The sequence below is a fragment of the Mobula birostris genome, chromosome 15 (genome assembly GCF_030028105.1).
Source record: "Mobula birostris isolate sMobBir1 chromosome 15, sMobBir1.hap1, whole genome shotgun sequence".
NCBI lineage: Eukaryota > Metazoa > Chordata > Chondrichthyes > Myliobatiformes > Myliobatidae > Mobula > Mobula birostris.
This window is the reverse complement of record NC_092384.1, coordinates 22,836,627-22,864,251: the sequence shown is the minus strand read 5'-3', so window position 1 is coordinate 22,864,251 and position 27,625 is coordinate 22,836,627. Positions and strand designations below refer to the sequence as shown.

Genomic DNA, 27,625 nt, shown 5'->3' with positions numbered 1-27,625 from the left:
TGTAACAAGAGCGTATGTTAGAAACTGTGTTCATTCGTAATATGACATAATGTACCAAAACTTTCCTGAGATATAGGAGGGAAAGGCTCCTTTATAAATACAGTATGTATGTGACCTTTCCTGCAGTCTGGACAACACCAAGTGGGCAATTTCCAGAGAACCCAGCACATTCTTGTTCAGTAGTGATTTTCTCAGATAACACCGCCAGGAGGAAACTTACCCACCAGTTGTGGCAAACAAGTGTTTGCCGTTAATGGATGGAAAATAATGTGCAGCTCCAATAATTTCAAAACGAGAAGTCAACAGAACTCAGTCAACTCAGCTACACCATAGCTTTAAATTTTCTCATAAACCAATAATGTATTTTCCTTGATGGATATTCCTGTGACTTATGCATATGGTCTTAGAAAAATACTGTCAGAAACAGGCCCTTCGGCCCACCTAGTCCATAGTGAACCATGTAAACTGCCTAGTCCCATTTACCTGCACCTGGACTGTAGCCATCCCATTCATGTGTGTATCCATACTTCTATTGAACATTGAAATCAAAATCGTATGCACCACTTGTGCTGGCAGCTTTTCCCACAACCCTCTAAGTGAAGAAGTTTCCCCTCATGTTCCCCTTAAACATTTCACCTTTCACCTTTATTCAATTATCTCTAGTTGTAGTCACACCCAACCTCAGTGGAAAAAGCCTACTTGCATTCATCCTATCTATACCTCTCAATTTTTTTTTTACCTTTATCAAATCTGCCCTCAATCTTCCATAATTCCAAGGAATAAAGTCCTAACTGATTCAAACTTTCCTTTCAACTCAGGTCCTCCAGTCCTGGCAATATCCTTGTAAATTTTCTCTGTATTCTTTCAACTTTATTTATATCTTCTGTAGGCAGGTGATTAAAACTGCATACAATACTACCAAATCAGGCCTCACCAACATCTTATACAACATCAACACAGCATCCCATCTCCTGTACTCATTTATGAAGGCCAATATGCTAAAAGCTTTCTTTTGACCCTGTCTACCTGCACCACCACTTTCAACGAATTATGGACCTGGATTCCCAGAACCTTTTGTTTTCCCACGCTCCTCAGTATCTTACATTTACTCTGTAAGACCTACACTGGTTGCTCCTACCAAAGTGCAACACCTTGCACTTGCCTGTATTAAATTCCATCTTCCATTTTTAAGTCAATTTTTTGAGCTGGTCCAGATCCCACTGCAAGTTTTGATAGTCTTCCTTGCTGTCCACTACATCCCCAATCTTGCTGGTCCAATTAAGAACATTATTATCCATCATTGATATAGATGACAAACAACTACAGACCCAGCACCAATCTACAAAACACAGGCCTCCAGTCAGAGAGACAACCGTTTCCCACCACTCTGGCCTCTCCCGATGTCCAATCCTGTTTACTGTTTCATCTTGAATGCCAAGTGACTGAACCTTCCTGAACAATTTCCCATGCTAGATCTTGTCAAATGCCTTGCTAAAAGTTCATGTAGACATCATATACTGCCTTGCCTTCATCACCTTTCCTGGTAACTTCCTCAAAAAACTCTTAGGATTAGTTAGACACGACCTACCATGAACAAAGCTATGCTGACTATCCCTAATCATCATTTAGTGTCATGTCATATGATGTGGGCGATCATGGTCTGACATCTGTTATGACTATGAATGTTGTTGGAAATTTTTTGACAGAAGTGGTGTGCCATTGAATTCTTCTGGGCAGTCCATTTACAAGATAGGTGACCCCAGCCTTTATCAACACAAGTGGTCTATGGTCACAGAACCAGGATGTGTAAAGTCCAGCTGCTCATACAACCATCACCACCTGCTCCCATGACTTCATGTGACCCTGATCAGGGTGCTAAACAAGTGCTACACCTCGTCCAAGGGTGACCCGCAGGCTAGTGGAGGGAAGAAGCACCTTAACACCTCCTTTGGTGGAGACATATCTCCATCCCGTCACCCTTATCCCTAATCAGTCTATCCAAATACTCATATATCCAGTCCCTTAGAATATCTTCCAATAACTTTCCCACTATTGCTGTCAGGCTCACCAGCCTATAATTTCCTGGTTTTAGAGCCTTTCTAATCAGCTGAACAACATTAGCTATCCTCCAATTCTCCAGTACCTCATCTGTTGTTAAGGGTGACTTGAACATATCCTCCAGGGAGCCTGCGATTTCTGCTCTTGCCTCCCACATGGACCAACTGAACACCTCATCAGGCCCTGGGAATTTATCCACCCTGATTTACATCAAGATAGCAAAACATCTGCTCCTCTGTAATCTATATACGGTCCATGACCTCACAGCTGCTTTACCTCACTTCTATATCCCATATCCCAAGTAAATACAGATGTAAAAAAAAAATGCATTTACGGCCTCCCCCATCTCTTTTAGCTCCAGGTGACCAATTTTGTCCCTTTCAATCCTCTTGCTCTTAACACATCTGTGGCATCCCTTAGGATACTCTTTCACCTTGTCTGCTAGGGAATCCTCAATCCTTCTTTTACCCTCCGGATTTCTTTCTTAAACGTTCTCTTGCACTTCTTATATTCCATAAATACCTCATTTGTTCCTACTTGCCTATACCTGCTATGCACTTTCTTTTCCATAATCAGGGACTTAATATCTCTTGACACCACGGTTCCATGAACCTGTCAGCTTTATTTTTTATTCTGACAGGCACATTCAACATATGTACTCTCAAAATTTAACTTTTGGAAGGCCTCCCACCTACCAAGTACACCTTTGCCAGAATGTCCCAATCCACACTTGCCAGATCCTTTCTGATACAGTACTGTCAAAATTGCCTTTCCTCCAATTCAGAATCTCAAACAATATATAAAATCTATCTTTTTTCTATATTTCCTTGAAACTAGTGGCATTATGATCACTAGATGCAAAGTGTTCCCCTACACAAACTTCTGTCACCTGCCCTGTCTCAGTCCCTAATAGATCACATACCACACACTCTCTCACAGGGACTTCTATGTACTGATTAAGGAAACTTCCCTGAACACATTTAACAAACTCTATCCCATCTAGTCCTTTTACAGTTTTAGAGTCACGGACAATATGTGGAAAGTTAGAATTACCTACTACCACAACCTTGTGTTTCTTGTAACAGTCTGCGATTTTTCTGCAGATTTGTTCTCCTAAATCCTGCGGACTTTTGGATGGTCTATAATATAGCCCCATTAATGTGTTCATACCTTTCTTATTCCTCAGTTTCACCTACAAAGCCTCACTAGATGATTTCTTAAGTCTGTCCTGATGGAGCACTGTTGTGACATTTTCCCTGAAGTAATGCCACCCCTCCCCCTTTAACCCTTCCTGTTCTGTCGAGCCTAAAACAATGAAACCCTGGAATATTGAGCTGCCAGTCCTGCCCATCCTGCAAACAAATCTCACCAATGGTACAATATCTTAATTCCATGTGTTGGATCCATATCCTGAGCTCATCTGCCTTTCCTACACGATTTCTTGCTTGAAATACATGCAGCTCAGAACATTGGTCACACCATGCTCAACCTTTTGGTTCCTGACTTTGTCTGAGTTCTTACCAACATCTTTCTTGACATCCACTCCACTATCTGTTCTGGCACTCTGGTTCCCATCCCCCGTAACTTTCGTTTAAATCCCTCCATGCAGCACTAGCAAACCATCTCTTCTGTAGAGGTCCCACCTTTCCTGGAAGAGAGCCCAATAACCCAAAAATCTGATGCCCTACCTCCTACACCAATCGCTTATCCACATGTTAAACTGTAAAATCTTCCTAGTTCTGACCTCACTAGCACATAGCATGGGTAACATCCCCGAGGTCATAACCCTGGAGGTCTTGTCTTTTAACTTAGACCTAACTCTGAATTCACTTTGCAGAACCTCGTCACTCTTCCATCGTCACTATGCCATTGTTACCTACATGGACTACGACCTCTGGCTGCTTCTCTTGCACTTAAGAATGCTGAGGACTCGATCTGAGATGATCCTCAGATCTTGGCACTGAGGAGGCAACATATTATCTGGGAATCTCGTCCTCATCCACAGAAACACCTTTCTCTTCCCTTAATTAACAAATTCCCAATCACCACAGCTCACCTCTTCTCCTCCCCCCCCCAACTTCCCCTAAGTCGCAGAGCCAGACTCAGCGCCAAAGACCTGACCACTGTGATTTTCCACTGCAACATTGGTATACCTGTTGTTGGGGGGAGGGGAAATGGCCACAGGAGTACTTTGCATCAGCTGTTTAACCCCTTTTCCCTTCCTGACTGTCATCTAGTCTCATGTATCCTGCACTTCTACCTCTTGATATGTCCTATCTATCCCCATCCTCAGCCTTTAGAGTTCATCAAGTTCCACCTCCAATTCCTTTGAAAACTATATTTTAAACAGTTAATAATTTGGTGGGAAAGAACTGGTCTTGAGAATAGACATTGGGAGTTGTAAGCAGCGGAAGGTGCAGACCTTCTCACTACTGCACAGACGAGTTCCAGCACTGGCATCATTAAGTATCCCAGAACTGGAAAAAACAGAGCTGAAGAATATCTATGTGGCAAATGTAAATTACCCATCGTGTAGGCAATTAGTAGGGGATTTGCAAGGGGATGGGGTTGGTAAATTTATGTAAGAGAGAAACAAGGGGAATAGAATTGATTGAGGATTAATACAACATTGTGAACTTAAGGCTGGATTAATGTTTGTACTGCATGACATTTATCTCCATTAAACAGAATTATTGCACACTGTAAATCTTTACCTGTTAATAACTTTTCCATTCAGCCTAGAAATATCCTCTTAGTATACATGCAGTTGTATAAGTTACACTATGAGATGTTTGTTTTTGTTCATATCTATTTTAGTACAAAAGACAAACTGCAATAAAGGAAACACATTCACAAAAGACTCCATTAAAATAAATCTTTTTACAGAGTTGAATTCTGCAATTTCTGGGAAGGAAGCAAATTTTTAAAAACCTGATCTTCTGCTTCAGTTGGTTCATGAAAAAGTAAATACCATGCATTTTACTTCGAACCAAATGCAAAGTCTGCATCAGTTCTACTGCCTGATTTTCTAAAAGTATGTCAGAGGAATCTAAGTGGGACTTGAGCTACTCAATATTACTTGGGTCTTCCTCTAGATTACAAATGCCCAATTTGTGTACAACCCGTACATTTCAAGGAACATTTGGGAGACTGGCGGGTTGGGTTTGCTGGCTTCTGCGGGGCTGCAGACATCTTCAGCTGCCTGGGAACTTGGTTCATGGTAACATTTCCAACCTGCTGATTGTCTAGTTTAAAAATAGTTCACAGCAACAGAACTCAGCCATAACCTGGGAGGACCTGTATAAGGCAAACCATTTAAATTAAAGCAGGCTATACTGAAGATGTAACAGATCATATTCCTGAGCTGCACCCAATGCCACCAAGCACCTTGTACTCCCTTTATTGTCATGTTAAATATGAATAATGAATAAGTTCAGTGAGCGTTTTGCTCCCATTACATTTTTCACAAGGTACTTCTTGAGTTAACATCCCTCCACATTGAAAATAACCTATTTATTCCAGCTCTTGATATTCTACATGAGCTTTCAAACCATGCCAAAGTTCCTCTATTATTCTCTTCATGCACCAGTTTCTTTTGTGGTACTCCCAAGGTGAATGCAGCTCCTTTCAAACATGCCCTTGATTTTAGCCTGCTGCTGGACTGAATTTTTGAAGAAGGATGATGGAAATGCTTTAAAACTTTTCATCACTATTAAATTACTCTCTAAATATTATGTTTCTAAACTGGGAGAACCAATCCTCTTTGTCATTCCTTTCCCAAGGAGGATCATGTATAAAATATAAAGCCAACCTGAACCCATTCTGAGGACTTCTTATGTTTGATATCTCGCCCAATACACAGTTGCATTCTGTTGGGTTCAAGTGAGACATGCAGGCACTAAGTAACGCTTTTGAGCTGAAAATCCTGAGGATTTAGAACTTTATGATCCTTCAACTCATAGGCCAGTTGGGCTTCAGTACAGATTCCAGGCTCCAAAAAATTAAATTATTAAATGTGGCTGTAGTGTTTTACCTTTAGAACCAGCACTAGACAAAAATCCAGCCTTCTCTGTGTCATTGTGCTTTGATCCATTAGCGAACAAAATTAATTTATCCACGAACACCACTGATTCTCTCTGTCCATTACGATGTGGTTTGACTGTTCGTTTTTGAGGTGGACTTACTGAATCATCCAAACATACTTCATTGTCTGGAGCACAGGAATCCTCACTAACTTGCTTCCCTCCAACAAGAAATGTATTTAATTTACTTTTTTTTGCTTTACGAGGTGAAGAAGCTGGACTGTGGCTCTTAGCAGCTCTATTCACGGTCACAACTTTTGTCTGAGTTGTCTTATTACACCAGGTCACATTGATCATTCTGCATTGATCTATTTCAGTATTGTTGTTGCAATGGTACTCCTGAGAGAAGTTTAAAAAAAAGGTTATTTAATCACTTTTGACAAGAAATTTAGTACTTACTATATATAATTGTAATATAACACAAACTTAATTAAATATGTGTGATGACTCAAATTGGATCGTAAAAGCACCCTTTTAAGATCCACATAAACAGAATCAGAAGGGTTACACTGGGGAGACAGGTCATTCAGCACATCAGGACTGCCAGCCCTATACAATTACAATTTAACTAGTCCTCTTTCCATTTGCTCTCCCTCACTATTTTCCACGAATAGAAAAAGTTTCATTCTGTATTCTCAAGACCCATCATGATTTTCAATACCTCTGATTATGTTCTGATCATTCTCTTCCAACAGGTACAACCTATCTTTCCCAATTTATCCAGGAAGAATAAGTAAGTCCTTCATCCCTGGAATCATTCCATTAAACCTTTCTTGTACCCACTGCAGGGTGTTCAGTAATTTTATTTTTGAGGTGGGGTGCCTGAAATTGAGCACAGTTGTGGATAACCAGTGTTTTATTAAGATTCATTATGACCTCCTTGACTGTATGCCTGTATTTATAAAGTTCAGAGTACCAGGCTTTTATTTTAAACTACATTCATTATCTGTTCTGCCACTTTAAATGATTTATACACTACACTCCTTTATCACTACTTCTCTATTGTGCTTTCAAAATTGTGCTCTTTTTATTGCATTTCCTATTGAAATTTACACTACAATTTTCTGGATTAAATTTAATCCAGCACATATCATCCCATTTCTCCAAATCGTCTACATTCCCTTGAAGTCTATTATCATGCTTCCAAATTTTGACTACAAATTTGGAAACTGCTCCCTGTGCAAAATCTGTTAATTAAAAAAATAAAATCAAGAACAATTCAAGGACAATGTGCAAGGCTGTAGAAAACTGTTTAATTCAGAATCAAATTTATCACATGACATGAAATTAGTTGTTTAGCAGCGCAGTGCAAAGACAAAATTACTAAAAATTACAATGATATATAAATAGTGCAAAAAAAAGCAAAAAATTATTTAGTGGTCACAAGTTCATGGACCGTTCTGATATCTGATGATGGAGGGGCAAAAGCTGTTCCTAAAATGCTGCATGAGGTCTTCAGGCCTCCTCCCCAACGATGATGAAGGTCCTGAAGCACCACCTCTTGAAGATGTTCTCAATGGCAGGGAGGATTGTGTCTATGATGGAACTGTCTGAGTCTTAAACTCTTTACAATCTCTTGGATACTGGGTATTGGAGCCCCTGTACCAAGCTGCGGTGCAACCAGTCGGAATTCTCATCCACCATACATCTATACATTAAGGCAGCATGGTAATGTAGTAATTAGCGCAACATTTTACAGTACCAGTGACACAGGTTCATTTCCCCAGGCTGTCTGTAAGGAGCTTGTACATTCTGTCCTTGATCGCGTGGGGTTCCTCCCATATTTCAAAGATATCCCAATTGGGAAGTCATCTGGTCATTATAAATTGTCTCGTGATTAGTCTCAGGTTAACCATAAAACAATTACAGCACGGAAACAGGCCATCTCGGCCCTTCTAGTCTGTGCCAAACTCTTACTCTCTCCTAGTTCCACTGACTTGCACTCAACCCATAACCCTCCATTCCTTTCCTGTCCATATATCTATCCAAATTAAATTTAAACAACAACATAGAACCTGATTCAACCACTTCTGCTGGAAGCTCGTTCCACACAGCTACCACTCTCTAAGTAAAGAAGTTCCTCCTCATGTTACCCCTAAACTTTTGTCCTCTAACTCTCAACTCATGACCTCTTGTTTGAATCTTCCCCACTCTCAATGGAAAAAGCCTAACCACATCAACTCTTATCAATCCCCCTCATAATTTTAAACATCTCTATCAAGTCCCCCCTCAACCTTCTACGCTCCAAAGAATAAAGATCTAACTTGTTCAACCTTTCTCTGTAACTTAGGAGATGAAACCCAGGCAACATTTTAGTAAACCTCCTCTGTACTCTGTCAATTTTACAACATCTTTCCTATAATTGGGAGTTGCTGGGTGGCACGGTTTGAAGGATCAAAAGGCCCTATTCTGCACTGTGTCTTAATAATAAATAATCAGTACAGTGTAAAAGTCTTAGGCATCTAGATTTTTAATATAGTTTCAGATGTATAGCCTCCTGATCTTGACATCATTGATGCTGTCTGGGATTACCTAGAGAGACAGAAGCAAGCAAGCTGCCGCCAGTTCTCCAAAATGCTTGGAACAGCCTACCAGCTGGTTTTAAAAGTGTATGAGTGTACCTAAGAGAATTGATGCAGTTTTAGAGGCAAAGGGTGATCACACCCAATATGGATTTGATTTAGTTTTTTACTCTACTATTCTTCATAGTAATTTTTTGGTATTTAGAAACTTCTAATTTATTAATTTTGAAAGCATCTTTGCTTTATAGAATTTTTCTTTAGTGTGCTAAGACATTTGCACAGTTCTGTAGCAACTTGTAAGAATCCTTAATGATATACTACTAAATCTCCTCAAATACCCAATACAGAGCTGCTAGCGTGCCGCCTTTATGGTTGCATCAATGTGTAGGGCTCAGGATAGATCCTCTGAGATGTTGACACCCAGGAACTTGAAGTTGCTCACCGTTTCCGTTGCTGAACACTCAAAGAGGGCTGATGTGAGTTCTCCTAGTTTTTCTTTACTCAAGTCCACAATCAGTTTTTTGGTCTTGCTGATGTTGGGTTTGAGGCTGTTGTTGCAACAACATTCCACCTGCCAATCTATCTCATTCCTGCATGCCTCTGTTGCCATCTGACTACCAACAACAGTTTTCCTTTATTTTTCTCATTTGTATCAAAGGCATAGAATGTTCTGTGGATTGAGGAAACTTTTGAAATTGTATCTCTAGTATATTAGACTCTATGCTGGGTCAGAATAATAAATATTTCAATTCAATTCAATTTTAATTGTCATTCAACCATACATGACTACTCATGAATACAGACAAATGAAACAGCATTACTCTGGGGTCAAGGTGCATAACACAGTGCCAACAGTCACACAGCACAAAGCACACATAGCACAGAAAAATAGAAAGATACAGCCACTCAATAACGAAGACCAAACTCAAGCCATCCAATGCCACTGAAATCTGCAGCCAACTACAACGGAGCTTGCCTTCTGCCAGGTAAATACTGGGATTTGGGGTGGGAGGAGGGCAGCACCAACTCCAACCTGGACACCTACCGTACCACCACCCCTCCGATGGAGCACACCGGTTTTGACGCCTCTCCCTGGCGACTGTAAACAGACAACACCATAGCTTGAGGCTTAGTCCTCACACATACAAGGTAGCAAGTACATATAGGATATCACTAAATACAATCACACAAAATATATGCATATATAGTCCAGACCCTGAATCCATTGTTCTGCCGAGCAAACACTGGTGGGGGTGGAGGTGGGGGGGCAGGGGTGGTGGCAGCACCAACTTCAGCCCGAATGCTGCACCACACCGCAGTCCCCAGGACAGCACACTAGCTCCATGTTTCTCTCCCAGTGGCTGTAAACAGGCAACACCGTGGATTGAGGCTCTGAGTCCAACTGAATACAACCAAAACCTGCAATTGACCACAATACAGCTTGTGTTCTGCCGAGTGAACACTGGGGGGGGGGGGGCACCAGCACCAACTCCAGCATGGACTCTCCACCACCCCTATCTGCCTGGAGGAGCACTGCTCTCCTAGTGGCTGTAGAGGGGCAACGCCACGGCTTGAGGCATAGTCCTCGCTACAACCAAGGCCACACAGCTCCCCGACCATCCGACCCTGCTCGCCATCAATAAAACACGTGATATTCCACATTAACAATGACCAAAAGGGTCTTGCGGTCACAAGGAAAACAACCAAGATGGTGACTCGCCATTAGACTGTGAGTTTCCTTTAACTCAGGCAACAACAAATTGCACAGCTCCTTCATCTTCTCTGCCAGTAAGTAACTTGCTGATGGGGATTCTTAATATTCAGCAGGATCTTGTGACAAAAATATGTTTAAGTTCAACTGTAGCACCTTTTGTTTACCCTACAGAAGCCGCCATAACTATGCACCACCATCTTACCAGAAGATTTCCAAGCATTTATGATTCATAACAATTGTGGGCAATTATATTTTAAAAGTCCTGAATGAGCAGTGCAATATATTAGTACTGGCAGATGGCACAATTCTTAAACTAAATCCTTAAGAGTTGTTTGTATCTTTCCATTTTTAAACAGCCACTAGTAACTCAATTTCTAATCAATTCCCTGTCTCAAGATGAAGTTATTTTTTTCATTTAAAGCTCATTATATTCATTGAACTGATTAAACTAAATTTCCCCGAACTATATTTTCCCTCCTCTAACAAGTTATTTCATTACACCTGCATTAAGGAAAATCATTGAAAATAAATGATCAACACAACTGCAACAAAACAAATGATAATAAAACTTTAATACAGATAAGTCTTCTAAAACAAAAGGAGAAAAGTTATTTTGAGCTACAAGCATGACGATGTAGAATCCTTATGGTGGAGTTAAGAAACTGCAAGGGTATAGAGACCCTGATAAGACCATAAAACATAGGGGGCACAAATAGGCCATTTGGCCTACCAAGTCTGCTCCACCATTTCATCATGGCTGATTCAATTTTTCTCTCAGTCCCAATCTCCTGCCCTGACTGATCAAGAATCTATCAACCTCTGCCCTAAATACACATAAAGATTTGTCCTCCACAGCCGCCTGGGGCAATGAATTCCACAGATTCATCACTCTCCGCTAAAGAAATTCCTCCACATCTGCGTTCTAAAAGGATGCTCCTCTATTCAGAGGCTATGTCCTCCGGTCTTAGACACTCCCACCATAGGAAACGTCTTCTCCACATTCACACTATCAGGGCCTTTCATCATTTGATAGATTTCAATGAGGTCACCCCTCATTCAACTAAATTCCAGTGAATACAGGCACAGAGCCATCAAACGCTCATCATATGACAAGCAGTTTTATTCTGCAATCATTTTCGTGAACCTCATTTGAACCCGCTCCAGTTTCAGCACATCCTTTTCTAAGGTAAGGGGCCCAAACCTGCTCATAAGCCTCACCAGTGTTTTACAAACTTTCAACATTACATCCTTGCTTTTATATTCTAGTCCTCTTGAAATGAATTGCATTTGCCTTCCTCACCACAGACTCAACCTGCAAATTAACCATTAGGGAATCTTGCACAAGGACTCCCAAGTCCCTTTGTGCCTCAGATTTTTATATTGTGGCTCTATTCAGAAAATAGTCAACCCTATTATTTCTTCCACCAAAGCGCATGACTATACACTTCCTGACACAGTATTTCATCTACTTCTTTGCCCACTCTCCTAATCTGTACATGTCCTTCTGTAGCCCATCTATTTCCTCAAAACCACCTGCCCTTCCACTTATCTTCGTATCATCAGCAAACTTTGCAACAAAGCCATCAATTCCATTATCCAAATCATTGACATATAACGTAAAAAGAATCTGTCTCCACAGACTCATGTGGAACACTATTAGTCAACATAGCCAACCAGAAAAGGCTCAAGAGGCTCCCTTTATTCCCATTCTTTGCCTTCTGCCAACCAGCCACTGCTTTATCCTGTAATACCATGGTCTCGTAGCTTATTAAGCAGCCTCATGTGTGCCTCCTTGTCATAGGCCTTCTGAAAATCCAAGTACACAACATGAACCGATTCTCCTTGTCTATCCTGTTTGTTACTTCTTCAAAGAATTCCAACAGATTTCTCAGACAAGATTTTCCCTTGAGGAAACCAGTTGATCATGGCCTATTTTAGAAATATAGAAAACCGACAGCACAATACAGGCCCTTAGGCCCACAAAACTGTGCTGAACATGTCCCTACCTTAGAAATTACCTAGGGTTACCCATAGCCCTCTATTTTTCTAAGCTCCATATACCCATCCAGGAGTCTCTTAAAAGACCCTATCCTTTCCGCCTCGACCACCGTCGCCGGCAGCCCATTCCACACACTCACCACTCTCTGCGTAAAACAAAATTATCCTTGACATCTCCTCTGTACCCACTTCCAAGCACCTTAAAACTGTGCCCTCTCGTGCTAGCCATTTCAGCCCTGGGAAAAAGCCTCTGACTATCTACACGATCAATGCCTCTCATCATCTTATACATCCCTATCAGGTTACCTCTCATCCTCTGTTGCTCCAAGGAGAAAAGGCCGGGTTCACTCAACCTATTCTCATAAGGTATGCCCCCATATCCAGGCAATTATGTGCATGCAAGTACCCTGAGATTCATCCTTAATAATCAATGTCTTCCCAGCCACTGAGGTCAGACTAATTGGCATATAGTTTCCTTTCTTCTGCTTCTCCCTCTCTCTTTTTGAAGAGTGGAGTGACATTTGCAATTTTCCTGTCTTCCAGAGCCATTCCAGATCCTAATAATTCTTGAAATATCATTACCAATGCCTCCACAATCTCTTCAGCCACCTCTTTCAGAACTGTGGGATGTGCACCATCTGGTCCAGGTGACTTATCTACCCTTAGACCTTCCTGTTTTACAATAACCTTCTCTTTAGTAATGGTAACTTCACACACTTCATGATCCCAGGCACCTGGAACTTCCACCATACTGCTGGTGTCTTCCACAGAGAAGAATGATGCAAAATATTTATTCAGTTCATCCACTATTGCTACCTCTCCAGCAGTCTGATATCCACTCTTGCCTCTTTTCCACTATGTATCTGAAGAAACTTTTGGCACCCCCCTTAAAATTATTGACTAGCTTACTTTCGTATTCCCCTTTTGCAATCAGGTTACTAACCTGATTTTCCCAATTTACCTGCATATTGAAAATCCTCATGATTATTGTTACATTTGATGGGAGAACATACAGGCCTCTGAACAGTAGCTAGGATGTGAGATATAAATTACAACAGGAAACAGAAAATGCATGTAATAAGTGTAATGTTATGATGGTCATGGGGGATTTCAATATGCAGGTGGATTCAGGAAATAAGTTTGGTGCTCGATCCTAAAAGAAGGAATTTGTAGAATGCTTACAAGATGGCTTTTTAGAGCAGCTTGTGGATGAGTCCAGCAGGGGAAAGGCAATTCTGGACTCGGTGTTGTGTAATGAACCAGATTTAATTCAGAAATTTAAGGTAACGGAACCTTTTTTCCATGGCTCAAGTGCATTAAGTGTCAGGGTCTGAGCCCAAGCCCTACTGAAGGTCAGGAGAGAGAGCAAAAAAAGAGCAACTTTGGGTAAGGCCGGTTTTTTAGCTGCACAGGTGTGGTAAATGTTGGTGTCAGAGGCCAAAACTCACAGCAAATAAAAGAAGGTAGGGTCAAGTGGAGCAGTCATTGTCAGAGTGTACCAGTGATAGATTGCGAAGGCTTTGACTTACCAGGCTTCGGCAAAAACAGGCAGACGCATAGATAAGAAGAGGTAAGCTTTTTTAGTACAGAGTAATCAGGATGGAATGCTCCTCCTGCCAGATGTGGGCATTCATAAGAACATAAGAAATAGGAGCAGGAGTAGGCAATCCAGCCCATCAAGCCTGCCCTGCCATTCAATAAGATCATGGCTGATCTGTCCGTAAACTCAACTCCATCTACCTGCCTTTTCCCCATAACCTTTAATTCCCTTACTATGTAAAAACCTATCTAACTGTTTCTTAAATATATTTAGTGAAGAAGCTTCAACTGCTTCCCTGGGCAGAGAATTCAACAGATTCACAACTCTCTGGAAAAAAAAAATTCTCCCCTGAACCTTGAGGCAATATCCCCTAGTTCTAGTCTCACCTACCAATAGAAACAATTTTCCTACTTCTATCTTATCTATCCTTTTCAAAATTTTGTATGTTTCTGTAAGAGCCCCGCTCATTCTTCTGAACTCCAGAGAGTATAGTCCCAGGCGACTCAATCTCTCCTCATAGGTTAACCCCTTCATCCTTGGAATCAACCTGGAATCAGGATACCTGACGGTTTCCCTGATGACTACATCTGCAGGAAGTGCACCCAATTTCAGCTCCTGACTGATTTTGGGTCAAGGAGTTGGAGCTGGAGTTAGATGTACTCAAGATCATCCAGGAGGCTGAAGACATTATAGATGAGAATTTTGAAAGTGGTCACACCCAGAGTACAGGCTGCATGATGGGTAACCACCAGGAGAAGTAAGGGGATTAAGAAGTCAGTACAGAGTCCTCTGGGAAAAGGGCCTAAGTAAAGAGTATATAGAATTAGGAAAGAGGTGGAAGAGAAGGAGCTCCAAGGTAGGAATCTCCAGATTATTCTTTGTGCCACAGGCTAGGGCAGGTAGGAATGGTATGATTGCACAAATGAATAAATGGCTGAGGACATGGTTCAGGGGACAGTTTTAATCTCTGGGATCATTGGAACCTTTTCTGGGGAAGGGGTGACCTGTACAAGAGGGACAGGTTGCACCTGAACTGGAGGAGAACCAATACCCTGGTTGGAAGGTTTGCTAATGCCATTCAGGAGAATTTAAACTAGTTTTGCAGGGGACAGGAAACCGGAGCACCATGTGGATTAAGTAAAGGATCAGACAGGTAGAAATACGCCAGGGAAAATTTTGAAAGGCAAAATCCAAATAACAGGTATGATGGGTCAGATAGATTGAAGCACGTGTATTTTAGTGCTAGAAGTATTATGGGTAAAGGTGATGAACTTAGTGCATGGATCAGTACATGGAATTTGGTTGAGAAAGGGGCAGCAGTGGGTAATTAATGTATCAGGTTTTGTAAGTTTTAGAAACGATAGAGAAGGATTAAGAAAGCTGGGGCTAGGTGGGGAGTGGGTGAAATTGCACTACTAATCAGGGACAATATCACAACTGCACTCAGGGGAGACATATTGGAGGGTTCAGACACTGAGTCCATTTGCATAGAATTCAGGAATAAAAAGATGCAATCACACTGATGGGATTGTACTACAGATCTCCTGATAGCCACCAGGAGATTGAGGAACAGGTATGTAAACAGTTAAGGAAATATGGAAAAATAATGGGGTTGTTGAAATATGGGATTTCAAATTCCCCATTATAAACTGGGACCTTCTTAGTGCAAGAAGTTTAGATGGGACAGAATTTGTTAAGCATATCCATGAGGGTTTATTAAATCTATATGTGAACAATCCAATGAGAGGAGAGGCAGTACCGGACCTGGTGTTGGGTAATGAGCCTGGCCAGGTGACTGACCTTTCAGTGGGTGAGCACTGACCACAACTCCTTAACTTTCAGGATAGCTATATATAAGGATAGGTATCGTCCTTGTGGGAGAAATTTAAATTGGAGTAGAGTAAATTACGAGGACATTAGGCAGGAACTAAGAAGAGTTAACGGGGAACACCTGTTTTTTTGGCAAGCTCACATCTGACTTATGGAAGGTGTTTAAAGATCAATTGCACAGAGTATAAGAAAGGTATGTTTTTGTTAGAAGGCAGAACAAGGATGAAAAGATTAGAGAACTTTGGATATCCAGAGAGGTAATGAACTTGGTCAAGAAGAAAAATGAAAAGTACGTAAAACTTAGGAAGTAAAGATCAAATGCAGAATACAAGGATTATAAAGAAGTCAGAAAAGAACTAAAGAAGGGAATTAGGAAAGCCAGAAGGGGCCATGAAAAGTCCTTGGCAAGTAGGATTAGGGTGAATCGCAAGGCATCTGGATCAGATGGACTACACTCCAGGATTCTGAAAGAAATAGCTGAAGAGATTGTAGAAGCATTAGTAATTATCTTTCAAAAATCACTAAATTCTGAGATGGTTTCGGAGGACTGAAATACTGCAAATGACACTCAAATCTTTAAGAAGGAAGGAAGGCAGAAGAAAGGAAATTAAAGGCCAGTTAGCCTGACTTCAGTGGTTGGAAAGATATTAGAATCCATCATTAAGAGGTTTCAGGGTACTTGAAGGCACATGATAAAGTTGGAATGTGAATATGTCCTTCAGGGGAAATGTCGCCTGACAAGTCTGTTGGAATTCTTTTAGGAAATAACCAGCAGGACAGACAAAGGGGAATCAGTTTACGTTATTTACTTGGATATTCAGAAGGCCTTTGACAATATGTCACACATGAGGCTGCTTAACAAGATAAGAGCCTATGGTATTACAATAAAGATACCAAGATGGATGGAAGATTGACTGACTAGCTGCCACTAAGTAGTGGTGTTCTGCAGGGCTCTGTATAGAAACCGCTTCTTTTCACTGTATATATCAATGATTTGGATGCCAGAATTGATGGCTTTGTGGCCAAGTTTGCAGATGAAACAAAGATAGCCAGAGGGGCAGGTAGTGTTGAGGAAGCAGGTAGTCTGCAGAAGGACTTTGACAGATTGAGAGAATGGGCAAAGAAGTGGCAGGTGGAATGTAATGTAGAGAAGTACATGGTCATACACAGAAGGACTAAAGGTGTAGACTATTTTCTAAATGGGGAGAAAGGGGACTTGTGTGTGGTCCTTGTGCAGGATCCCCTACAAAAGGAGGAGTCAGTGGTAAGGAAGGAAAATGCAATGTTAGCATTCATTTCAGGAGAATTTGAATATAAGAGAAGGATGTGACCTTGAAAATTTATAAGGTATTGGTCAGACTGCATTTGCAGTATTATGAGCAGTTTGGAGGCCCATTATCTGGGAAAAGTTCTGCTGGCACTGGATGGGTCCAGAGGAGTCTTGGAATGAAAGGGAATGAAACACACGAGGAGAGTGTGGTGGCTCCATGTCTGTACTCGCTGGAGTTTAGAAGAACGAGGGGAGAGCACATTCAAACCTATCAAATACTGAAAGGCCTGGATAGAGTGGATTTGACGAGAATGTTTCCTTTTATGGGTGAGTCTAAGACCAGATGGCATAGCCTCAGAAAGAGGAATGTCCACTTAGAATCAGAATTAGGTTTATTATCACTGGCGTATATCATGAAATTTGTTAACTTAACAGCAGCAGTACAATTCAATTCATGATAACATAGAAAGAAAAAAATAAAGAAATCAATTATAGTAAGTATATGTAATATACTTAATAACTTTCTGAGGCAGCAGTCCTTGAAGTTGTCTTGGATACCTTGGAGGCTAGTACTCAAGATGGAGCTGACTAATTTTACAACGTTCTGTAGCTTCTTTCAGTCCTGTGCAGTAGCCTGTCAGAATGCTCTCCATGGTACGTTTATAGAAGTTTTCGAATGTTTTAGGTGACAAACCAAATATCTTCAAACTCCTAATGAAATACGGCTGCTGACTTGCCTTCTTTATAGCAGTATCAATATGTTAGACCCAGTTTAGATCCTCAGAGATCTTGACACCCAGGAACTTGAAGCTGCTCACTCACCACTTCTGATCCCCCTATGAGGATTGGTTTGTGTTTCCTCGTCTTACCCTTCTCGAAGTCCACAATCAACTCTTTCATCTTACTGACATTGTGTGCAAGGTTGCTGCTCGACTAGCCAGAATATCTCGCTCCTGAACGCCCTCTCATCTCCATTTGAGCTTCTACCAACAATGGTTGTATCATTAGCAAATTTATAAATGGCATTGAACTATGCTGACCCACACAGTCATGGGTATAGAGAGAGTAGAGCAGTGGGTTAAGCACATACCCCTGAGGTGTGCCAGTGTTGATCGTCAGTGAGGAGGAGCTAGTATCACCAATCCACATCGATTGTGGTCTTCTGGTTAGAAAGTCAAGGATCCAATTGCAGAGGGAGATACAGAGGCCCAGGTTCTGTAGCTTATTGATCAGGACAGTGAAAATGATGGTGTTAAACACCAAGCTGTAGTCAACAAAACAGTATCCTAATATAGGTGTTGTATTGTCCGGGTGATCTAGGGCCATGTGAAGAGCCATTGAGATTGCATCTGCCATAGACCTATTGTGCCAATATGCAAATTGCAGTGGGTCCAGGTCCTTGCAGAGGCACAAATTCATTCTAGCCATGACCAACCTCTCAAAGCATTTCATCACCATAGATTTGAGTGCTACTGGGCAACAGTTATTAAGGCAGCTCACACTACTCTTCTGAGGCACAGGTATAATTGTTGCCTTTTTGAAGAAGATGGGAACTTCAGACCGTAGCAGCGAGAGGTTGAAAATGTCCTTGAATACTCCTGCCAGTTTGTTGGCACAAGTTTTCAGAGCTTTGTTCGGTACCTTTTTGGGGCCTGCTGCCTTGTGAAGGTTCACCCTCCTCAAAGACAGCCTGACATCGGTCTCCGAGATATAGAACACAGGGTCACTGGGTGCAGCAGAGATCTTCACAGCTGTAGTTATATTCTCCCTTTCAAAGCGAGCATAGAAGGTGCTAGCTCATCTGGTAGTGAAGCATTGCTGCTATTCATTCTGTTGGGTTTCTCTTTGTAGGAATTAATGCCCTGCGAATCCTGCCAGAGTTGACGTGCATCCGATGACCTCCAACCTCGCTTGGAACTGTTTCTTCAATCTTGAAGCAGTCCTCCGCAAGACATACCTTCTTTTCTGGTACAGACCTGATTGCCAGAATTAAATGCCGCAGACCTAGCCCTCAGCAGATGATGAAACTCCTGGTTCATCTATGGCTTTTGGCTTGGGAATGTAAAGCAATACTACAGCATACTCATCCAGATTCGAAGACGAATCCTTGAATACAGTCTAGCTCATCGATTCAAAGGAGCCCTGTAGGCGCTTCTGTGCTTCCCTTATCCATACCACCATGGTCCTTACTACTGGTGCTTCAGTACTCAGGAAGTAGAACTACAGTCAGGTGATCAGACTTTCTAAAGAATTTTGAACAGAAATGAGGAAGAATTTGTTTAGCAGACAGTGATAATTCTGTGGAATTCATTGCCACAATTGGCTCTGTAGAGGCCCAGTTATTGAGTATAAAAGCAGAGATTGAAAGGATCTCGATTAGTCAGGGCATCAAAGGTTACGGGGAGAAGGCAGGAGAATGGGATTGAGATGAATAATAAATCAGCCGTGATAGAATGGCAGAGCAGACAAGATTTACTGAATGGCCTAATTCTGCTCCTATGTTTCATGGTGTTACTATATTTCCTCTATCAGGGAAGACTTTACCGATGCCAAATGTTGGGATATAAATAAATGGATAATTGATACCTTTTGTATAAAATTACTTAACACATTTCCCTTTTCTGCTAAGCTTCCATGCAGGTCCATGGATGAAATTGACTTTGATGTTTCTACAGGAACATTAACTGTTTCTGCTGTAATTGTCTTCTTATTCTCTGCATACCAAATTCTATAAATAACAATGTAACATAATGTTAGCATTGAAGCGTAATTCAGAAGAGAGCAAATACAATGCGATAAATGTTGCATTATCATTTGTCAGCAAAACACCAAAATAAATCGAAATACTTCTCAAAGCTGTTTTCTTTTTGGTAATGCCACATCTAACAGGCATTAGTTGTACATAACATAGCTGTGACTCCAAGTCTAGCTCTCATTTCTATTATATGGTCATTTTCATTTTTATTGTCCAAGTACATTTTGCTTATCTTCTGTCAATAATAAGGGCCAGAATAAATGTCCATGAATTAATTATATAAAACTGTGAAATATGCTGATCAAGAGAACTTATATGTTTTTAACAGATTTTCAAAGAGTAATATTACAACAATCTCAGCAAAATTCATGAAATTCTTTTCCATTATTTATACCTGTATTGTTCACTATCTTGCAAGGCTTCAGTAAGTGCAGGAATCTTACAATCTTCTATTTCTTGACAAAGTAAAGGCCATTCTCTGTGATGTTTAAGAGTACAAAAACAAACAGCAAAAGCATTGTTATTAATATAAGCAACTGATGTATTTTGCAATGACGACAACACAAGGAAATCTGCAGATGCTGGAAATTCAAGAAACACACACAAAATGCTGGTGGAACGCAGTTGGCCAGGCAGCATCTTTAGGAAGAGGTACAGTCGACGTTTCAGGCTCAGATCCCTTCATCAGGACTAACTGAAAGAACAGCTAGTAGGATATTTGAAAGTGAGAGGGGGAGGGGGAGATCCGAAATGATAGGCGAAGACAGGAGGGGGAGCGATAGAGCTAGGAGCTGGACAGTTGATTGGCAAAAGGGATACAAGGCTGGAGAAGGGAGAGTTTTGCAATGAGTTACATTTATAGATTTAAGATAAAACTATGCAAACCCATTTCGTATTATAGGCTCCACATTATACTGTATTAGTATAATAACCAATTTAAGCTCCTCTATCTTACTGTGCTAATCAAATGAAAGTAGTCATTTGGGCTTCGGAGGTTAGGTCAGTGGTTGCTTCTTCTATAGGGTGTGGGAGAATGGGGACACTTCCATTGAATACACCTGCAAGATGCATGTACAGCTGCTGTGCCTGGCAGACAGCCTCGAGCAGTTAGTAAGTGGTCACTCAGCAGGTACAGAAAGAGATAGGTGACTGCCAGGAAGGGTACTCAGGAATGCAGGACTCTCCTATGGTCATTCCCCATATTAACAGGTATGCCACATTGGATACTGTTGGGTTGGAGGATATCACTTACCGGGGAAAACAGTAGCAACAGCATAGTTCAAGGTACCATGGTGGAGGTTGCTGTACAAAACAAAGGAAGGAATGAATAGGACTAAGAAAACAATAGTGGCAAGGGATTCTAGCTTGGTATTTGTGGGTGAAGGTACAGAGTGCCAGATAGATATTGTATGGTCGCTAATGAGGCTCGAGTTTGCTATGTTGCTTCCTGGGTACAGGGGTCAAGGATGTTTCAGAGCAGCTGAAGGACATTGTGAAAGGGGAATGTGAACTACCAGAGGTCATGGTATGTGTACTGCAGTTAACGGTGACACAGGTAAGAGGAGGGATAAGGTCCTGCAACACCAGTTTCAGGAGCCAAGTAGACATTTAAAGAGTCACAGGCTAGTGAATATAGGGATAGAAGTATGGTTGAAGGGATGGTGCAGGAATTTGGGTGTTAGGTTCTTGGATTATTGACACTGTTTCTAGGGTATACAGGACCTGGACAACCAGGAGAGGTAATGTCGCCTATAGGAGAAATAGTTAAAAAGTCCATTAAGCTGAAAAAGTAAGTTTGTGAACATCAAGGGAATTAAATGCTAAATTGTATTTATTTTATCAGAAGGAGTAAAACTAAAAATGAACTCAAAACTTTAATACAGGGGTCTATGATATTGTGCCTCACTGAGACATAGTTGAAAGAAGGTAACTCAATGTCCCAAGATATAGAATTTTCAGGCAAGTTAGAGGTAGCAATGAGAGGGGAGGAAGTTAGTCAAAGTCTGCATTACTGAGTGAGGATATATTGGAAGGTTCCTCACAAGGGCTATATAAATCAAAGTCAGAAAGAAAAAGGATGCCTTCAACTTGGCTGGGGATTTATTACAGACTTGTCAACAGACAGTAGAGGAATAACAAGAGATACATTAAAATAGGGTTAATGTATTGGGGTTTCCAATTTCCAAATTCAGTGGATTCCGCTTAGCCATTGGTTATTCAGTGCAGCCAATTATTTGGGACAACTCTTAAAGGACAAAAACAAATCAAGAAAATGGCCAGGATTCCCTTTGTTTATGTGGGACAAAATGCTACTTAATTAGGGCAGGAGACTATTGCCAATCCTTCTCTAACTAGTGTCAGTCTTGTGCACATCATGTGGTTGTTAGACACTACACCATGCTTAGAGCAAAGAGTTTTTAAATAGTGCCAGTTAAGTGTTTTGTGTGTTCAAAAATCCATGATTTTTGTCACTATTTGCTGACAAATATGCAGTAAGAAAATTCAGGACTGTTTTGTTCACTGAGATTTCAAGCATTCACTCTTGGAAATGCCAGAAATGGCTGGGAATGAAACTATTTCAACAAGTTAACAACACTAAAGAATTTGAAGGTATCAACAATCATCTTGAATGTTACCTTTGGTCCCCACCAGACACTAAGCTGTCACTTGTGGCTCCAAGTAGCTGCTTTCATGTACACAGCTTCGACAGGCAGGCTAAACCAGATGAAAGCACTGGCCAGATGAGATCTACCATGAGATTCAACTGCCAGGAAGGTGGTTCTAATACTTCATGGAGAGCGAAGATTATGGCGAGGCACAGAGAAGTCATAGTTATCCACAGCAACCAGGTAAGACCCCAGTTGAAATGATGACTCCTCCCACCAGACCTGGACTTCCAAGGTCGGGAGAGTGGAACTGCCCCAGCACAATGGTTTTTCCACTTTAAAAACTCATGTCAGACAAAATCTGCATCAAGCTTTTGCACTAGAAACATATGAACTAGATAGTTTCTAATGAGAAAGGTCAATGTAAATTTTGCAGTAACAGCACAGCAAACCAATTTCCTGTTTGCAAACCAATATCATGGAGTATATATTGAATCTAATCAAGGAATCTTTAAACTGTATTAACTGAAATTGCAAGAGTGAGAACAGTGACATGCTGCGTTGGCAATTCACTTGTTTCTTTATGAGATGGTCCATCCAAGATTGGACTAGTTCTGATAAGTATTCTACTGTAAGGGTACTGACCAAGAAGAACAAATGGGTCATCAACAGAAGAGTACGGTGGCCATAGAACTGCATAAAGGTAGGCATAACCATTACGAAGCTTGAAGCCAATAATTGAAAAACTCTCAATTTAATTCCCTGACCAAAGCCTTTTGTGATTTTGCATCCCATCTAAGCAGAAGCAAGTATAAAACAAAACCAATCAGGAGGGGCAGACTATGGGAGTATAAATGCCCAGGCCTGTTGAGGATAGCGGAGATTGTCATCGAAATGTCAGTTATAATTGATATCTTTATCTGGCTGAGAAGTATTTATTCATCAGAACCAAGTATAGTGTTGGCAAGTAAGTGTGAATATGTAATGCTTCCTAAGACAATGATGAGATTACTACTTTATTTTAAGATTCCCAAAATCTCTGTGCCATATCAATAGAATTTTGTCAAAATTGCATGTATTATTGTAGCAATTCCTTAAAATCTATGTGAAGAACTCTGTTGTTGGAATAATGAGTAGAAACTCTTGCTAAAGATTAATAGATGGACACTACTCTTTGGTCACCTCTTTGGTAACAGCTCTCCTTTCCCCTGGTTAGTGCTTATCACTTCAATTAGAAACATAGAAAACCTACAGCACAATACAGGCCCTTTGGCCCACAAAGCTGTGCTGAACATGTCCTTACCTTAGAAATTACCTAGGGTTACCCATAGCCTTCTATTTTTTAGGCTCCATGTACCCATCCAGGAGTCTCTTAAAAGACCCTACCATATCTGCCTCCACCATCATCGCCGGCAGCCCATTCCATGCACTCACCACTCTCTGCATAAAAATTTGCCCCTGACACCTCCTCTGTACCAACTTCCAAGCACCTTAAAATTGTGCCCTCTCATGTTAGCAATTTCAGCCCTGGAAAAAAGCCTCTGACTATCCACACGATCAATACCTCTCATCATCTTTTACACCTCTATCAGGTCACTTCTCATCCTCCATTGCTCTAAGGAGAAAAGGCCGAGTTCACTCAACCTATTCTCATAAGGCATGCCCTCCAATCCAGGCAACATCCTTGTAAGTCTCCTCTGCACCCTTTCTATAGTTTAGATTAGATTAGATTATGAGGACACACAGTCCTCTTTTATTGTCATTTAGTAATGCATGCATTAAGAAATGATACAATGTTCCTCCAGAATGATATCACAGAAACACAAGACAGACCAAGACTAAAAAAACTGACAAAAACCACATAATTATAACATATAGTTACAATAGTGCAAAGCAATACCGTAATTTGATAAAGAACAGACCATGGGCATGGTAAAAAAAAGTCTCAAAGTCTCTCGAAAGTCCCATCAACTCACGCAGACGGTAGAAGGAAGAGAAACTCTCTTCCTACCATGAACCTCCAGCGTCGCAAACTTGCCAATGCAGCACCCTGGAAGCACCCAACCACAGTCCGAAAGCTTCGAGCCTCCGACAAGCCCTCCAACACTGAGCACCGAGCACTATCTCTGCCAAGCGCTTTGACTCCGGCCCCAGCAACAGGCAATAGGCAAAGATGAGGACTTGGGGCCTTCCCCTTCGGAGATTCTCGATCACGCAATAGTAACGGCAGTGAAGCAGGCATTTCAGAAGTTCCTCCAGATGTTCCTCCATGCTTCTCACATCTGTCTCCATCAAATCAGGATTGTGCATGGTACTTAGTTAACAAATATGATATCATTTTGGAGCGGCTGCGCGCGCTGCGACGTGCCGCCATCTTCTCCTCCCTACCCCATCCTTCCACATGTTTCCACATCTTTCCTGTAGTGAGGTGACCAGAACTGAGCACAATACTCCAAGTGGGGTCTGACCAGGGTCCTACATATCTGCAACATTACCTCTCGGTTTCTAAATTCAATTCTACATGATTGATGAAGGCCAATGCACCGTATGCCTTCTTAACCACACAGTCAAACTGCGCAGCAGTTTGAGTGTCCTATGAACTCAGACCTCAAGATCCCTCTGATCCTCCACACTGCCAAGAGTCTTACCATTAATACTATATTCTGCCATCATACTTGACCTATCAAAATGAACCACCTCACACTTAACTGGGTTGAACTCCATCTGCCACTTCTTAGCCCAGTTTTGCATCCTATCAATGTCCCACTGTAACCTCTGACAACCCTCTACACTATCCACAACACCCTCAACCTTTGTGTCATCAGCAAATTTACTAACCCATCCCTCCACTTCCTCATCCAGGTCATTTATAAAAATCACGAAGAGTAGAGGTTCCAGAACAAGTCCCTGAGGCACACCAATTGTTCTCTCCAAAAAATATTTACTGTTTAACAAAGCACTTTCAATACTATCTCATTATCATATCCCAAAATGGACACTTCCAAATGGGGCTTGTTGTAGTGTTTTTGAAAAACTAAACAGCTTTTTGGTACTAGTTGCATTTTGTTAGAAGCATTGCTTAGTATGTATATGGTAACAAGACTAATATGGTATATCACAGCAGAGTTGATGTGGTGTGATGTAGGTCACTAAGTACATGATCTTGAAGAAACCTGGTTGAATTGGAATGAAACTCCCAGATTCTCCTGCCCTTCAACTCACTACACCCCAATTATTTAGAAGACATGTTTTTAAAGCTGGAAATAAAACGGAGGTACTTTTCTGGAAGATGCAAGCATGTTTCCTAGAAAAATGCTGCCAGAATTAGGATATAATAGAAGATGCAGTCCTACATAAAAGCCAATTCACAAGTAAAACATAAATGTGACGTAAATCATATACTCTTCTTATAAGAAAACAAAAACAAATGCAAAATCCATTTTAGAACAAAGTGATCGGAGTGGTCATAGTGTTGCTAAACTGAAGTGGTGATTAGCGTTTTGCCAGTTGGTTTAAGAGTGAAATGGTTGAAGAAAAGAGGCTGCCTTGGTAGTGTGCGACTTCAGGCTTCTGTACTTCATGCCCAATGGTAGCTAAGAAAAGATGGCATGGCCCAGATTATGTGGATCTTTGATGATGGATGTTGCCTTCCTGAGATAAAAGTCTCCTGTAGATACTACCTATGACGGGGAAGGATATCCCTGTTACGTATTGGGCACAGACCACTACTTTCTTCATCTTTTTGCTTTCCTGCTACCTTACCAAACCATGATTCAACCATTCAGGGTACTTCCAACAGTACATCTGTAAAAGCTTGTTAGTGGTCAGTGATGAGCTAATTCTCCTTAAACTCCCAAGGAAGTAAAGATACTGGCATACTTTCCTTATGATTGCATTTAATATGTTGGGCCCAGGACTGGTTATCTGATATGCTAACACCCAGGAATACTGACTCCCTAGTGAAAGTTAGGATTAAGTGATCCTTTTTAAGGTGCTTCTTAGAATAAGAAAAATGTTCTTCTATAATCTACACATCAGAACTGTTGAACACCTGTCAACAAAACAAAAATCACTGCCAAGTATGCAGCTTGCATTGTGTTAAGAAGCAAACAATCTGCTGAAACTCAGCAGGACCTGACCCTAAATACCAACAATTCCTTTTCCTCACCACAGATGCCCCTGGACTTGGCAGTTCCTCCAGCAGACTGTTTGCTACTTCAACTTACAGAATCTTCTGTCTATTGACTTTGTACTACCAGATAAAGCAATCCATATAGCATCAGTTGTCAATTTTTCAGTTTGACTACTTTCCTCTAAGTGATATCAGTAATTTCAAGATCAGTGCAGTTTTATATTTTGGAAGTCAGAATTTAACTTGTAGTCTACAAATGGACAAAATGTTCATCTTATTAAACTAGTTGGATTTAAATATTTTGACGTATGTAACTCTTTAAATATTAGAAAATCTATATGAATTGTTTGACATTCAAATGGCTAAAATATGAAGTATTGCACTCACTTGAATCCTGATGGAATACACAGTTTGTCGAATCTCAGGAAGTTGATAATATGCCTAAACATCTGACCATCTCCAATGATGAAAAGTGTCTTGCCATATGTGATCCATTGTGCTTTGTTGCGATTAAACAGCAGTTCAGGATACTAACAGACATGAATCTTGTCAAAAAGGCTACATTGTTTATTTAATTATAGTCACTCAAGAAATTATAATCATTGCCTTAAAGACTCGTAAGAACGTATATTATCACATTAGAATTAATTTGTTAATTTTTTTTCATATCATATGCAAATTTGGTGAAATAATTCACCAGAAGAAAGTCACATCACAGTTTACCACAGCAAATCACTGGTCCTTTGAACTAAACAGATATCATTTTGCATCACTTTAGCATATTTCTTTCCTCCCATGTACTAATCTAGTTTTCCTTAAATATATCAATGATATCTGTCTTAACCACTCCATGAGGTATAGAGTTTGTCACTTCTTGAGAAAGAAAGTGGTGCACAGTATATTCAGAACTTCCAATCACAACACAATTCATTAGAATACAAGCATTTATAAAGTTGTCCTTTTAAGTTTTACAAAGCAGACTGACATAATTCTAGATATATTCGAGATTAATTTACCAGCAGTATAACAGTAATAAAACAAGAAACTATTTAATTGGGCAATGTGTTACTTTACTAGACTATTCAATTTCTAGTCAAAGCTGAATCAGAAAATTCATG

The 27,625-nt window shown here is 40.8% G+C and overlaps 1 protein-coding gene across 1 annotated transcript in view; it reads right to left on the bottom strand.

Moving 5' to 3' along the window:
• Positions 1–6,059: 6,059 nt before the first annotated feature.
• The window catches only part of LOC140210450 (BTB/POZ domain-containing protein KCTD19-like), a 60,749-nt gene continuing 39,183 nt past the window's right edge, over positions 6,060–27,625 (bottom strand). The window contains exons 9-13 of the mRNA XM_072279419.1: positions 26,895–27,037; positions 20,164–20,247; positions 19,618–19,742; positions 7,194–7,327; positions 6,060–6,479 (exon numbers count right to left, since the gene is read on the bottom strand). Coding sequence (XP_072135520.1) covers positions 6,060–6,479; positions 7,194–7,327; positions 19,618–19,742; positions 20,164–20,247; positions 26,895–27,037 — 906 coding nt within the window. The remainder of the gene's footprint in view (positions 6,480–7,193; positions 7,328–19,617; positions 19,743–20,163; positions 20,248–26,894; positions 27,038–27,625) is intronic.